The sequence below is a fragment of the Alexandromys fortis genome, unplaced genomic scaffold, assembly GCF_014885135.2.
Source record: "Alexandromys fortis isolate MF-2015 unplaced genomic scaffold, M_Fortis_MF-2015_v1.1 scaffold_3, whole genome shotgun sequence".
Lineage (NCBI taxonomy): Eukaryota > Metazoa > Chordata > Mammalia > Rodentia > Cricetidae > Alexandromys > Alexandromys fortis.
In genome coordinates, this window is record NW_026067909.1 from 11,830,650 (window position 1) to 11,846,511 (window position 15,862).

General features: G+C 50.4%; 1 protein-coding gene across 1 annotated transcript; it reads right to left on the bottom strand.

Annotated features, from left to right (window-relative positions):
* Positions 1 to 4,428: 4,428 nt before the first annotated feature.
* Mrgprg (MAS related GPR family member G) lies at positions 4,429 to 7,779 on the bottom strand. The gene is made up of 2 exons (XM_050137492.1): positions 7,649 to 7,779; positions 4,429 to 6,287 (listed from the first exon to the last, which is right to left on the bottom strand). The coding sequence occupies exon 2, from the start codon at positions 6,211 to 6,213 to the stop codon at positions 5,341 to 5,343; it is 873 nt and encodes a 290-aa protein (XP_049993449.1). The 5' UTR covers positions 6,214 to 6,287; positions 7,649 to 7,779; the 3' UTR covers positions 4,429 to 5,340.
* Positions 7,780 to 15,862: the final 8,083 nt, after the last annotated feature.

Genomic DNA, 15,862 nt, shown 5'->3' on the forward strand with positions numbered 1-15,862 from the left:
CTCAGACTTTCTTCTCCTATCGAGCTTAGGGCTAGGATGAGGTAGATTCCTATGCTGGCAGGGAATTCATTGTGGAGTTTGTTACACATCAATCATAAAGGACACACCTGTAATCCCAGAGCTTTGGAGTCTGAGGCAGGTGAAATACCACAAGTTAGAGGCCATTTGGATCTACACAGGGAACTCAAGGCTAACCAGGGCTACATAGAAGATATATTTGTTGCTGTGCAGACAGCCTGTAAAACCTTCAAGGACAAACCTAAATTGGAGGATAACTTGTGACTAATCTTCTCCACTTCACTGGCTGTGGAATCCTGCAGGGCAATCTGACCGTCAGGTGTGCCTTGGGGAAGTGTGTTCGCAGGTAGCTCTGGGCCCTTCTGACCCCCAAAGCTCTAGGTAAGGCCTGATGATCCCAGTAACCCGGTAACCCCATTCTGCCCTTTAGCACACCAAACTGTAAAATAACACTGTTCTCTTTTCCACGTAAAGGAGCCCAGAGAGTCTGTATGTCTATGGTGGTTGCTCTTCCTTCCCAGGAACTCCAAGTTTTAGCATTTGCTGCTAAATAAATAAATATATTCGCCGCTAAATAAATATGTATATTTAAGGCAACTATAGGAGATGAGCAATTAAGAACACTTGCTACCCAATCATGAGATGAGACTCTGGAAGCCAGTACCCCCCCTGGGCAGCTCACAGACACCTGTAAATCCAGCTGCAAGGGCTCTGGTGTCCTCTCCTGGCTCCAGTGGGTGCTGGACAGTGGGTGCACTTATACTCACGCAGACATAAGCACGCACACGTATAAATCAGATCAAATCAATCTTCTTTTGTTGGGGCCAGGGGGGTTGCGCAAAGATGAGAGAACACCACCAAGTCTAATAAACCAGAAGCAAACTTTATTCCAGAAACCAGATCCTAGGAAAACCAGAAGCAAACTTAAAAATAAAAATAAAAAAAAAAAACACCACGGGGCACAGAAGCTTATCAGCTAGCTGAGACCACAACCAGAGATGGTGTTTGTTAGGCTGTGGCAAAAGGCAGGTTTTTGAACCCACATTCTATAGTAGGGACACCAAGCATTAGCTCTGAACAAAGGAATTTTTACAATCTTGCCCTGACCCCCTGGGTCAATTAACATAGACACTAAGGAGGGGAGTGAGTTCTAATGTCAGTGGGTAACTAGGCAGCTTTCATGAAATATGTTTTAGAGGAGATTACAGCAAAAGTCACTAATTGCAAGAAAACAGGTGTCTTTAGCATTTAGTCAGAAAGGGACTGCTAATAATACCAGAAGGATAATAAATGAGAATTAATTGGTTCTTAGGTTGAGAACTTAGGAGATAGCAGAAAGCTTTTCACACTATCTCAAGATAAAGCTCAGATACAGACTCCATACTTTACAACCTCCATTATCAGAGCTCATTAGTCAAATCTGTGTTTCCACCTTGTCCACTGTCTCTCCTGATTCCTCCAGGTGTATACTGGAGCCCCATGCCTCTCCTTTGGTGGCGCCAGTTTCCTAAACCGGAGACAGTGCCTAACCCAGAGGTCAGTATCTCTGTCTTCTAAGGGCTAACTCAGTTCACATCTGCCGTTTATCAAGGATGGCCAGGACACTACTCTCAATTTGTAGAGAGAAGCTCTGGCCTTGTAAATAAAACAGCCAGTTGTAAAATGAAATTACCTAAACTGATGGAGGCTTCCCAAGTATCCAAGAAAATAGTGTTAATCTGGGGGCTGGGAGATGATTCTGCCAGGAGAGTGCTTGTTATACAGCGTAAGGACCTGAGTTCGGATCCTCGGCACCCACAGAAGAAGTCGAACGTGTGTGTTGAGCGTGGTGACGCTGTAACCCCAGCACTGGGTGAGTGGACACAGAAGGATCCCTGAAGTTCTCTGGCAAGCTAGTCCAGCCAAATCAGCGAGCTCCAGGATTAAGCATAAGATGGAGAGTAATAGAGAAAGAAAGTCCTTGGGATGGACCCCCAGCACCACACCCAAGGGCCCTGGCTCCTCCTCCCCTCCAGGGACAGAGTGACTGCTGCTTGCTGGCTCTGAGCCCTCCCGAGCACACCTTCTGGAGAGAGCTGCAGCACCAGGCAGGCAGACGACACACTAGCTGTAGGGGAAGGAGCCCCACATTAGACTTTCTGTGGCAGTGTGCATGTGTGGTACCCAGATAGATAAGGAGAACCAAGAACAGATTCTTCTGAGGGAGCTACAACACCACAGAGTCAACAGACAATGCCCTAAGCAGGGACGGACACAGCAGCAAGGTAGAGGTGTGAGGTCAGGTGGGCAGGGTGCACGGGGCATCTCTGTCTGCTATGAGAGCTGAAATCTTTGCCCTTGAAGATTGGGGCAGGCTATCTGCAGCTAACGCTTGGCTCAAGCTGTCCTGGAAAATGTCTGCAGACCTGACTTTGAGCTGCTCGGTGACCCCTAGGGGTTATCTAGCTATAGAGGTGCCAGAAGGCAGGAACCTCGCCACCCTGTGATGGAGTCAGATCTGTTCTGCATCTGCCCCAACTTAAGCCAGCCCAAGGGCAGCCTTGACACTCTGTGAGCCCCACTAGTTTTAGGGTAGACATGGCTGCTGCCTCTGGGCTTCACTGCATCCTCATAGCCAGCAATGGCCTGGGGAGCAGAGGTCCTGTGTTCCCCCACCCCACCCTGCCATCTGTCTAGACCAAGCCATTTGTCATATGCCCCAGAACTGTCAGCTGCTGTGATATTCGCCTGTCGCCTCTGATGCGCAGATGGCTGCTTTACAGGGCCCCACATCTGTGTCCTTGGGCAAGGAGGATGCAGGTGACTTCAGGTTTATTCCACCCTTACCCCAGTGGCAAACCTTCTGGGAAGGGACCACTCTGTTCCTTGGGGTCTGGTGTGAAGATCATGAAGAATAGGCCACTCTTTCCTACTCCGCCTCCCCAAAGCAGCCTCCTCTGCTGGGTCCCACCCTTCCTAAGCCCATGCTGGCCTTTCATCTAAGGGTCTCACAGATCTCCGGAGGCCTTCCTCTCAAGGAGGGCTAAGGACACGGAATCGCTACAGTTACATCCTAGGGAGGATTAAAACCCTACAGAGGTGGTTCCTCTTGGTTGGGGCTACTACAAGCAGGGTTTTCTTTCCATTTTAAGAATATTCTCCAGTGTGGTAGGAGGAGCAGCGGGCTGTGTCCTGCTGCCCGGCTAGCTTAACCTCCGAAATAACCACGCGGAAATCTGTATTAATTAAATTACTGCCTGGCCATTAGCTCTAGCCTCTTATTGGCTAACTCTCACATCTTGATCCAACCCATTTCTAATAATCTGTATGTCACCACAAGGTCATGGCTTACCAGGTCATGTCTGACCTGGTGGCTGGCTCCATGGCGGCTATATCTGCCTGCCTTCTTTCTTCCAGCATTCTGTTCTGTCTACCCCGCCTACCTAAGGGCTGCCCTATCAAAAGGCCAAGGCAGTTTTCTTTATTCAGCCAATGAAAGCAACACATAGAAAGAAGACCCTCCTACACCACTCCAGAGTCCCCAGGATGAGTACCATACTATCTTTCAAACAGGGAAGACCCTCCTGCACCACTCCGGAGTCCCCAGGATGAGTACCATACTATCTTTCAAACAGGGAAGCACAACTTTATTTAGCAGCTATCAGGTCAGTGTACTGAGTCCCACACAGGCGGAAAGAACATCTTTACTTTTAATTAAAATATAAAAATAAACAGCTGGTAAAGTGCATGCCATGTTAGCCTAAGGACCTGAATCCGGTCCCCACGTAAAGCTCAGGTGCAGTGATGCATGCTTGGAATCCCACTGCTGAGGAGTCAGAGGCAGGTGGGTCCTAGGAACTTGCTGGCCCAGGAACCCGGCTGAATCAGCAAGCCCCAGGGCCCAGCCAGAGACTCTTGTCTCAAAAACGCAAATGGCTCCTGAGGACAACAGCCCAAGGTTGGCCTGTGGCCTCCGTGCACATGTGTGTGTATCTACACTCACCCCACATGGGCATCTCTACACCTGCCCCTCCCTATCCACACACAAAAGGGAGGAGTTCTCTGAGGGTGTCTATCAGAAAGGGACACGGGTGGAAAGTTGTTTTTCATATCCTGTGTTTTCATCTGACTAGAAAGCGTGTTGGCAGCCTATTTTCCTGGTGTTCTTGGGGAAGTCTGAAAGTCCTTTCCATTTTTATTGTACGTGTCCGGGTGTTACGTCTGTGCACTGTGTGCATGCAGTGCCTAGAGAGGCCGTAAGAGGTCACTCACCTGATTCCCCCTGGAACAGATGGTTGTGAGCTACCATGTGGGTCTTGGGAACTGAACCCAGATCCTTTGGAGGAGCAGCCAGAGCTCTTAACTGCTGAGCTATCTCTCCAAGCCCAGGGCTTGAATGCTTTAAGAATGAATGACAATCAAAGTAGTTTTTTTTTTTTAAATGTTTAAAGAACCATCATAAAACATAGAAAAACAATGCGCACTTTGGAAGCTCGGCTCTCTTCCTCTTTTCTCCAACTGCAGGTGAAGCTGGCTGGCCAGGCAAGGTGGAGTTTACAGAAACAGCTTGACTGAGCACAATCTTGGAGGAACAGTGGGATGAGGATGGGATCTGGGGAGGAGCCAGGGGATCCCTGCTGGCACTGAGAGCAGAAATAGCCAGTAGAAGGAGCCAGGGGTGCTCTGGGGTACCAGAAAGGCAGAAATAGCCAGGATGCAGCATCTTGGGGTGGCCCTGGGGCCAGGACAGATTGGGTCTGTTTAGTGGTAAAACAGCGCCACTTCGTGGTCTTCATTGGTAACACCAGGCTGGAGAATTGGGGACTATGAAGGCTCTGTAGCAATCGTTGGGATGAGGGAGGGAGAAACAGCAGTTTAGAAGAGGCCCTGTAGTGGATGCCTCCAACATAAGACCTCTGTGCCCAGAGCTGAAGGGCCAGTGTCCCCAGGAGCAGCGAATGCTCCCTAGGAGCTGGTGCTGAGCCTCCAGTCACCTGGCCCATCTATGGCAGGAGGAGGCAAAGCTCCTGTCATCTGGCCCACTGGGGCTGAGGGGCAGTTTTCTTGGGTTGGGTACCATGGGGCAGAAGGATGCAGGGCCCATGCCCTCACTGTAGCTCTGGGGTCCTCCTTCCTGCACTTGCCCCTCTATCTCTTCCTGTCCTCCTTGCCATGTCCTTTAAATGTCCAACATGCAACCAGGACTCTTTCCCTTCTCCCCTGCTTATGAGAGGGAGCCCTGAAGTCTGTAGAACCAGAGCTGGGACATGGCAAGGGTTTTGAGCAAGACTGGGGTACCCTGGCAGCTCTGAGGGCAGGGCAAGTGGGCATAGGATAGCCACTCTACGCTTGGCTCATAGGCAGGGATAGACCCCCAAGGTTTGACTGGGACTCCTCCCCTAGAGCCCTGTTTAGGACAACCCGCAGCGGCTCCCTCTTCCTGAGCTGCCTGCCCTTCATGTAGTACAAGAGAGGCTTTATGCTGCTGTCAACGCAGGCTAGGAGGGTGGCCAACGGCAAAAAGAAGGGGAGCAGGAATGCTATGACCGGCCGCAGGCTCCAGTAGACAACCACGGGCAGGCGACAGAAGAACAACAGGATCCCGAGGCACTGGGCCACCTTGCAGAACTTGGGGGGTGGCTGCAAAGAGCAGCAGTTCCCGCAGATCAAGAGAATCATGCTGGCCCCACAGGCCATGCTCACCAGCACCCCTAGCCACACGACGCTGACCCAGTGGTATCTGAGGCAGACGAACACGCTCAGCCCCTTGTACAGCAGTCCACAGGCATTGGCCGGCAAGAGCACGGCCGGCATGGTCAATGCCCAGATCAGGAGGCAGAGCACGGCTGAAGTGTACCTGGGGCGGCAGCTGGGGCTGCAGTAAGAGGGGAACATGTAGTTGAGGCAGCAGTCCACAGCGAAGGCAGCCAGCAGCCAGAGCCCCACCGCAAACCATAGGAAGACGACCGGGAAGTAGAGTGTGTCCTCATAGCCCAAGGCGATCTCGGCGATAGAGAAGCCCACCTGGCAGGCTAGGAAGAGGAAGTCAGCGGCAGCCAGGTGCAGCAGGTAGACGTTGAAGGGGCCCTTCTTGATGTGCAGGCCGAGGTGCCAGAGCAGCAGGGCATTGCCCGCCAGCCCCGCCAGGCTGACGATGAGGCTGAGGTAGAAGAGCACATTGATGAACGTGCCCCAGATGTTGAATATGGAGAACATCCCTGCTAGCTTCCGCGGGTGATCTGGGAGGCCCCTGCAAAGGGTGGCGGTGCTCGCTGCCCAGCTGCAGTGCTCTGAGTGTGGAAGGCAAGACAGCATGAGTCCCTAGCTTCCGGAGTTCGAGTTGCCATGGCCCCCTGCCTAGCTGCGCATGCTCTTGCCCCCTCCCCAGCATCTGCTGTGCTCTGAGGTATCGTTCTTCGCCCTCATCCTGGCTGGACAACCCTTCCTGTGTGAGTTATCCCTTGCAGAGGCGTACCACATTCAGGCAAAGGGGCCACAGGTGGCAGGACCCCCTTTCCCATCATGTTCTAGTGTGAGGGCTCCAAAGCCCTGATGGCACCCACCCAGGGGTCTCTGATGATGCCTGCTGTGACTCCAGGGTACTCTATTCTGTGCTGGGTGAGGCATTAGGAGACTTCCCTACACGCTCCATCTGGAGCAGGACACTGAACCCCCATGGTCCAGAAGGACTGTGACTCCTCTGAAGCATCCTCCCAGAGTCTGGGCTTTGGTGATGGGTTTCAGGGCCCTGAGTCTTCTTGGGGACTGATTAGCAGAAGGAAGTCCCTGGTGCTCTCAGTGGAGGGGATCCCAGAGCAGTACCTCTCTCTGGGGATGTTCCAGTTATGAGGACCCAGGCCCAAGTTCTGGGCACAGGGGCTGCCAGGGAAGAGCGGCTATAGGAAAGGATAGATGGAGAAAGAGACAGAGAGATAAAGAGATAGAGTCAGAGATGGGGAGACACAGACAAGGAGACAGGGACAGAGACAGAGAGGGGTACAGGAGACAGTGACAGAGATAACTGTGTAGTTGGTGTTGTAGCCTCACTCCTGGCTTGGGCTGTGTCCCCTGCCCAGGAGGACACCTTAGCTATCTCTCCATTCCCAGAGAGCCCCCCCCCAGACTCTGCTTCCTCTCTTGATCCCAAAACTTCTGCAGTGCCCTGATACGTGTCACCTCCCTGCTTGTCACCAAGGATCCTTCCTGGCACTTCCAGGGGATGGTGGCTCAACCTACAAGCCCAGCTGTAAGGGTCAGAGTGCAGGGCCTCTCACACATCACAGTGTTGACAGAGACAGGAACCTTTCCCTCGGTGGCCCCTAGGGCCCCATGGTATCCCAGGGGTGCTTAATCCAGGCTCCAAATCCTGTGTGGATTCTGGCTGATGGAGGCAAGGCTAGTTCTGAAAGGGGATAAGAAGGTGGACTGGAGCATCTTCCTCATCCCTGTTCTCCGGGGAACCCAGAGCTGTGTATTCCGAGATTGCAGCCTCAGCCTCCAAGGTTCCCTTAACTGCCTTCCCTTATGGAGTACATTCTCAGAGCCACCAGTGCCCCTCTGAAAGCCAGGCAGGGAGGTGTACCATAGAGGGTAAGAGAAGGGGTGTTCCTTGCTTGGGGGAGGAAGCAGAGGGACAGACTACCCTTCTCACCTGCTGACCGCCTGCTGACAGTGGCTGTCCCCAGCTCGCTCAGCCCACACTCAGTTGTCTTGAGCTCTGCCTGGCCCCTAAATCCCCTCCTGTCCTCTGGGGCTGGCTCCTGCCAGTTCCCTAGAAGTTGGAGGGCGTGTCACCTTTTCAGAGGAACCAAAGGAATGAGCTCAAACAGAGCTGTTAGTGTGGGCGGCTCCTCCTCCTCATCTGGGAGAAGAAACCAGAGAGCCTCCACACCACCCACTCTGGAGTAATCCCTGGCCCTAGGTGCTCAGGACCAAAGAAAGAGATGCCACTGTAGGAATGGATCAGTCAGGAAAGCGCTTGCTATGCAAGCATGAAGACCTGGGTTTGGATCCCAGCCCCTGGGACAAAAGCTGGGCATGATGGTGCATGCTTATAACCCCACAACTGGGGGTGGAGACCAGAGGACCCCGGGACTTACTATCCATTTGGCCATGCCAGTCGGTGCGTTTAATGCAAGATCTTATCTTTAAAAAAATAAGTTATTGGGCTAGTGAGAAGTCTCAGTGGGTAAAGGTGCTTGCCACCAAGCCCGACAACCTAAATTTAATTCCGGGGATCCACATGGAAGGAGAGAATTCATTTCTGAAAGTTATCCTCTGCTCTGGACACATGTGGTGGTGCATTTGTGTGCATAGACACACAAATAACATGTGTTTAAACCAGTGTGGTGGCCACTCCTTTAATCCCAGCACTTGGGGGGGGGGGCGCGGCAGAGGCAGTCTCTGTGAGTCTACATAGAGAGTTCCAGGACGACCAGGGCAACATAGTAAAACACTGTCTCAAATGTGTGTGTATTAAGATCAGCTCTTGCCTTCCACCATACGGTTTCTGGGGATTGAACCCAGGCTGTCAGACTTGGTGGCAAGCACCTATACCCACTGAACCATATTATCAGCTCCTATCCTCCCATCCTTTGAGCCAGCTGCGGCCATCTTCATGAGTTCAGCTGTATCTGCCTGACAAAGATCATCCCAGGTGGACCTGATGACTTTAGGGGCTCGTTCACAGAAGGAGAGGCCAGGAAGGGTCCTGAGGACCTTACCTGAGTATCCAACACTGCCCTTCCCCCAGCCATTTGTATGCAGTTCTGCCCAAGCTGCATGTCTTCAGGGTCCAGAGTAGAGTGTACACTGGGGAAGGCTGTGGGGAGGGTTTCCATCGGCCCAGCTATTATCCATGCTGGGTGCAGACCTTCCAGCATGGCTGCTGTAGAGTCACCTAGCAGCACATACGCCAGATAAATGTGCAGAAAATACCTGACGCTGCCCCGAATCTCTCCAACTTTTCCATCGTCTCCATCAGTCCTGGTGGGGTTTTGGTTGTTATCGTCTTTTGTTTATTTGGTTCCATATAATTCATGTGGCTTTGTTACTCCGTGACTGGTGGCCTGTGGCTGGCCTTGTCATTGATGTTGGGTAACACTGTGGGAAATGTAAACAAAATGTGCTGTTATTTGTTACACGAGACTACATCTCCTCTAAAAAACATTACACAGAAACCAGTCGTCAGAAACTCCAATTCTTCCAGCGTCAGCACTGCTTGAACTCAGGGCTGCACTCTGCTCGAAACGTCTTTCTGCTTCTCCACCTGGTTGCTCTGGCCTGTCAATCAGGCACTGGACCCTTTATTAGTAACAAAAACATAGGGAGGACCCAACTGGGTGTGTTTGCTCGCTTCAGCCGAAATGATTTTGGGTCGTGTGGTCATTTCCTTGGCACCCCAGACCTAATGCTAACAATACTGATGTTAGAGCCCTGAGGCAGTTTAAAGGGTCAGGAGGCAGAAAAGAGACCAGTTTGACCCCCCTCAGACAGGAATGTTTACCTCAAACATCGAGGGGCAGACACAATGGGACGGGGAACGTGGGGTTCATATAGGAGGTTTGGGGAATGCAATGAGCGGAGCTACGTGCAAGCCTGCAGTTTCCCCCTCCCGGAGCTGTTTGTCCAGACCAGGTTTTTATATCTCTAGAAGCTGCCTTGTCCTGGCTATCAGGTTGCGTGCCATAGTGGGCAAATGAGTTTGGCGATGACAGTGAGGGGGAAGGAGTTGGAGTTTCAGCATAGGGTCTTCCTTGGTCATGGTTTGGCGAGTTTGTTCAAAGTTTATTCCGACATATTTCAACTCTTAAGAAGTAAGGAATGGACCGGAGAGGAGAGGGGTTCCAGGAACAGGGCTGGAGTTTTGTGGGGAATCTGTAGGCACCATCTAGCTCAGTCTGAGAAAGAGGGGGTTCTCTGCGCGCTTAGCAGGAGAAGAGTTTTAACTTGGTCCACTGTGATGGGCCATACGGTTGCCGTCATGCCTTCTGGGGGAAACGTCTGAGAAATGACCAGCAGAGAGCTGAAAACAGATGATTTGGTTATAGACTGAAGCTGATAGATTGCCCAGGAAGGTAGAGGGAGGGGGCGGGGAAGCTGCTGGGAGGTGGGGAGGGGGAGGTGGGTAAGCTGGTGAGAGGGAGTGGGTACAGGGGGACTGGGACTCGTCCCACTGCCAGGAGTGCTGCACCAGAGTGAGCGGGCAGAAGCAACAGGGAGCCACAGAGCAACAGGAGACAAGAGAGGACTCATGGAAAGGACTGTATCTGGCCCGGAGTCAAAGCGGTGATGGGTCTCTGCAGCCAGAGTTTCTCCGTAGCACCTAAAAGGTCTTTTTGCAGATAGATCAGCATCAGATGGAGCTGGTGTAGGGTGAGGCCCATTAAGAGAACTTACACGGAACATTTTGTTCGGGTGAAAACATAAGTACAGGGATGATACGGAACAAAGAAGTGATAAAGGAGAGGAGCCAGCGAGGGAGGGACCCGAAAGCCCATATATAGGAGGTTTGTGGTTGAATTTTTTTTGTCAGGTCTCTGTTGAGCAATAGCCTTAGGTCATGAGGAATTGAGTCAGGCTGTACTGGGCAATAGCCCCTAACTGTAAGTAATGGCTTAGCCCTAATCCGACCATTCTGCTCCACTGTAGAAATAATATGCAGGGTATCAATATTTGACAGCTCCCAGTCAGACCTCAGAAAAACAGCTGTAACTTCCTGGTAGCCACTTACACATGTGTGCGTGTGTATGTACATGTCCTCCTGTTCCTCTAAATGCTCTCAACCTTCAACCGTCAGAAAGGCTGGGGCCCCTTGCTGTTCCAATAAAGCAGACTCAGCTCTTGAGATCAGGTCTGTCTGCTTCTCTGCCTGTTTTTCCCGTGTCTTTGGGCACCGTCTCAAATCAGCTAGGGTTTGTTGGTACAGAGTGGCACCATTTACATAGGACACAGACTCCATCCTCAACAGAGCGGTATCATTTATGGAGGAGGGCACAGATCTCATCCTTAGCAGTGGTCAGGTCTAGTCATGGAGCACTGCTGTAGCTGAAGATTCCAGTTAGCTCTGAAGGATGTTAAGATGTAGCATGACTAATAAAAACCCAGAGACAGATATTGGGGTTCAAGCTGAAAGATCAGAGAAGCAAAGCAGCCAACTACTAGAGAATTCTTACCTCTGCGAAATCTTCAAACTGAAAAAAGCACCAGTTCCTGTCTCACCCCGCCTTATATTCCTCTCTAGTGCTGAGATTAAAGGCATGAACTACCACCGCCAGGCCTCTATAGATAACTACTGTGGTTGCTGGGATTAAAAGTGTGTGCCGCCACTGCCTGACCTGTATGTCTGACTAATGTGGCTAGATTTGCACTCTGATCTTCAGGCAAGCTTTATTTATTAAAACACAAATAAAATATCACTATATTAAGATGGTCTGAAAATTTTCTAGTTTTTGAGAGCTGGTGAGAGACAGAGGTTAATTGATGTAGAAAAGGCTTCAGTCCAGCTGGCTTAGTTCTGAGTCCTGAAAACAATGCCTAGGGTAACAAAAGGGATAGGTTGTATAATGATTTAGCCACACAACACGGCTGACACTTCCGGGTTCCAGGGCCACGCGTGTGCAGACAAGCCCTCAGGCAGAAGTGCCTAATGGCCCCGGGAATCTTAGAGGACCTCGTGTGACCCACATGCAGCATGGTTGCATCATCTATGTATGACACAGCTGCATGAGCCCTTGCATGCATGCGTGAGCTCCATCATCTGCGTATGACGTAACCACACCATCCCCTAGGCAGCCCTTAAAAGCTGGAGGTGCCATCTTCAGCGCGCTCTCTCTCTCTCTCTCTCTCTCTCTCTCTCTCTCTCTCTCTCTCTTTCTCTCTCTCTGCACACTGACTTCCCCAGGCCTGTACACGCCCCCCTCTAATAAAACTCCTAAGTGGGTTTGTTGTGTGTTCCGTGTTTCCTTCTCACTCACGCCACGTAATTTCATGTGTGCCGTGAGACTCTGGAGGCTCTCCCATCCCTAGCCCTTCTCCTGGGGTTGGGATCTGGAACTGGGTATTTTTTTCCACAACAATCACATGTTCCATATGCCTGAGTGGTATTTCTATGCACACCACCGGCTTCAGTCGGTGAGTTTCCCCATTCTGGTCAGCTTAACTGGTTCTCCAAACCTGAGGAATTAACCATTGACCTCTGGGAAATCTTCTGGTGTTCCTAGAAACAGGGTGGGTGGGGGGGAGGGAGGGGGACAGCCCCAACCACTGCCTTCATGGCTATGGTCGAGCCCTTCACTGACATTCACCTCTGGATTGCTTCCCTTAGCTAAAATTGTGTTTGGATGACCCAGGCTCAGTCCTCCCATGACAGGGGGTCCAGGGTCCCTCAGATTTTTCTTTCTCCTTTTTTTCTTTTCTTTTGGACCACTCGTCAGTGGTCCCCACTGTGGCCTCTCTGGCTTCTGAGTTGGCCCTACTGGAGCCAATCAGGCTTTAACACCTCACCTGTAGGTAGAGGATGCTCCCCTACAAGCCCTACAGTGTTTGTCACCATCACACCCTACCTATAGAGGGGAAGATGTCCCCCTATAAGCCTTGTGGTGTCGCCATTTACGCGGGTTTTCATGGTTTCAGCTATGGGTAGCTGATGTGGGAGTGATTTCTTATTAATAAAGAAACTGCCTTGGCCCATTTTATTGGATAGAAAATTAGGTAGGCGGAGTATACAGAAGAGAATGCTGGGAAAAAGAAGCTGAGTAAGAGTCGCCATGGTTCTCCCGCTCCAGACAGACGCAGGTTAAGATCCTCCCTGGTAAGCCAGCTCGTGGGCTACACAGAATATTAGAAATGGGTTAGAACAATATGTAAGAGCTAGCCATAAGGAACTGGAACTATCCGGGCCAGGCAGTGTTTGAAAGAATACAGTTTCCGTGTAATTATTTCTGGGCATAAGCTAGCCATGCGGGCGGCCGGGTGCCGGGGACGCAGCCCTGCCGCCGTCCCTATTTCAACAGGTAGCAAGCCTTCCAAGACCATCAATCCAGCCTCCCCCTGGGATGCCTTTTAGAGGTCCTAAAACCCCAGGCCTTAATGCCCTATTTACAGATTCCCACACTTGTCCATCTTTGTTCAAAAATGGCCTCGTTACAATTTAGATAGCAATTTAAAGTGGTCGCCTAAAGGCACCTCTGATCCCGATATTCCATGAGAGCTTTCTAACTACTGTCAGCGCACAGGCAAATGGAAGGAATTTCCTTATATCCAAGTGTTTTACTACCTAATCACTAAGTCCCAGTCTTATAATCTCACCTTTCATGATATCTATATGATCCTATCTAATAACCTACTTCCTGACGAGTACAGGTGAGTTTGGGAGCAGGCCAGACTACATGCAGTCAAGGTTCACCAAACACATGCAACACAACACCGCCCCCCCCCCAGGGTCAGACGCAGTCTCCGAGCGGGAACCACACTGGGATTATAACACCCCAAGTGGAATTTTAGTTTTTGACTTGCCTTCTGGCAGGTCTCCGTAAGGCTGCTCTCAAGCCAGTAAACTATAATAAGCTCCTAGAGGTCATTCAAAATATGAAGGTAAATCCTTCTGCATTTTTGGAACGCCTCACTAAAGCCCTGTTACAATATACTAACTTAGATCTAAAAACCACGGAAGGCAGACAGTTACTCATGACTCATTTTTTTTTCTCAGTGCTACCCTGACATTACGGCTAAACTTAGATGTTTGGAGAAAGGCCCCTTGACCCTGAAGGCAGAAGTCTTAGAGTTGGCTTTTAAGGTGTACCATGTGAGGAATGACAAAGCCCGCAATCATCACTGTCACGTGCTAGCCATGGCCCTCCGATCAGCCAAGGCAACAGACAGCCCAATCCATGCTGTCTGTGCTGCTGCCTTGTCCCCTGGGGCTTGAGAACCACAAGGCCCGTGTTTCAAATGTGGTAGAACTGGTCACTGGGCCTGAGCATGCCCTAATCCTCATCTGGTCCCAGGAGACCTTGTCCAAGATGCACCCAATTGTCCTCGTGCACATCATGGCATGGAGACATCAAACCAGATAATTCCCAAGTTGACCTTCTAGGTTTAGTCATGGATGAGCGAGGCTGCTTGGGCTCCTTTGACCTGACCACAACCGTCATCTGTAACAGGGAGCCATGGGTAAACATCACGGTACCAGGATGTTCTCTTGGACACTGGAGCTATATATTTGGTACTAAGGGAATTCTTCTTTCCACTATGCCTCCAAGAACCTCCCACTTCAGTTCTAGATCTCAAGGATGCTTTTTTTCTCTATTCTTCTCAGCTCTCAATCTCAAAATATCTTTGCTTTCACCTGGACCGACCCTGACACTCACCTCTCCACACAGCTCACCTGAACCATCCTTCCCCAGGGATTCCGGGACAGCCCACACCTATTTGGTCAGGTTTTAGCTTCTGATCTACTCTCACCGTCTCTCCCTAAGTCTAAACTCGTACAGTATGTAGATGATATTTTACTTTGCAGTCCATCCTTGGAAATCAGCAAAACCTCTGATCTTTGAAATTTCCTATCCAAAAAAGTCTATAGAACCTCACCTTCTAAGGTCCAACTGTCTATCTCTCAGGTCATTTACTTGGGATTAACTATTACCCCCAACATAAAAAGCTATTACCCTAGACAGAAGAAAAGCTAATTCAGTCCCTTGCAGTTCCTTCTACAAAAGAAGAGGTTTTATCATTCCTAGGAATGGCTGGCTTCCTGTGTTCTTGGATCCCCTCTTTTTCTCTCCTTGCCTACCCCTTCTACGAGGCAGCTCTCATCTCTGCACGAGCCCCTTCTCCATCCCATCACTAAACCCTTCCAGAGACTCTAGCAAGCCCTTATCCAAGTGCCAGCTCTTTATCTCTCAGATTTAACGTGTCCTTTCTCCCTCTATGTAACAGAGTCCTAGAATATCATCTGGGACCTTCCTTTGCACCTGTAGCATACCTGTAAAAGAAGATGGACCTCAACACTCAGGGCTGGGCACTTTAGTGGCTGCTGAGCTTCTTATTCGTGAGTCAAAGAAACTAATCTCTGGGTCACCCACCACTGTCTTCTCCCACCATGATCTGTCCCATCTCTTAACTTACAAAGGCTTACAAACCTTATCCCCTTCCTGAGTTCTTTCCCTTCAGGTGGCACTAGTAGAAGATGCCACACTCACTTTCCAATCCTGCCCACCCCTTAATATCTCAAATCTCCTCCCTCAACCTAACATTAATTATTCCCATCTTATTCCTGCATAGAAACCTTAGAGGATCTACTGCCCCATCCCTCACATATACAGGAGCGCAAACTGTCCCAGGCCACTTATACCTGGTACACAGATGGCAGCTCTTTTTATGTGAAGAGACCTGTAGAACAGGCTGTGCCATAGTGTCAGATACTGGGGTGGTAGAGGCACAGGCACTTCCCGCCCATACCACTAATCAGCAGGCTGAGTTAATAGCCCTTACCCGTGCTTTCCAGTTAGCAAAGTGACAATCTTTAAATGCTTACACAGACTCCAAATAAGCCTTTCATATCCTTGTGTCCCACACAGCTATCTGGAAGGAGTGTGGGCTTCTTATGACAAAAGGAGAATCCATAAATAACTCAGGTTACATTATGGACTTGTTAAAAGTCTCCCATCTCCCCACAGCTATAGAGCTTATTCACTGTTGGTCTCATTAGACCGACAGTTCCATTATTTCCAAGGGAAATAACTAGGCTGACTAAGCAGCTAGAACAGCAGCATTTTAGAGCCCAAATCTACCTCAGTCACCTGAGGGTATTCATATAGTACAGCCCACATTCTCGCAGACACCCCTGACACCTGGCAAATTCTGT

Excerpts from the sequence above, each read along its gene's own strand:
- Mrgprg (XM_050137492.1), bottom strand. The coding sequence starts at position 6,213 with ATGTTCTCCATATTCAACATCTGGGGCACGTTCATCAATGTGCTCTTC.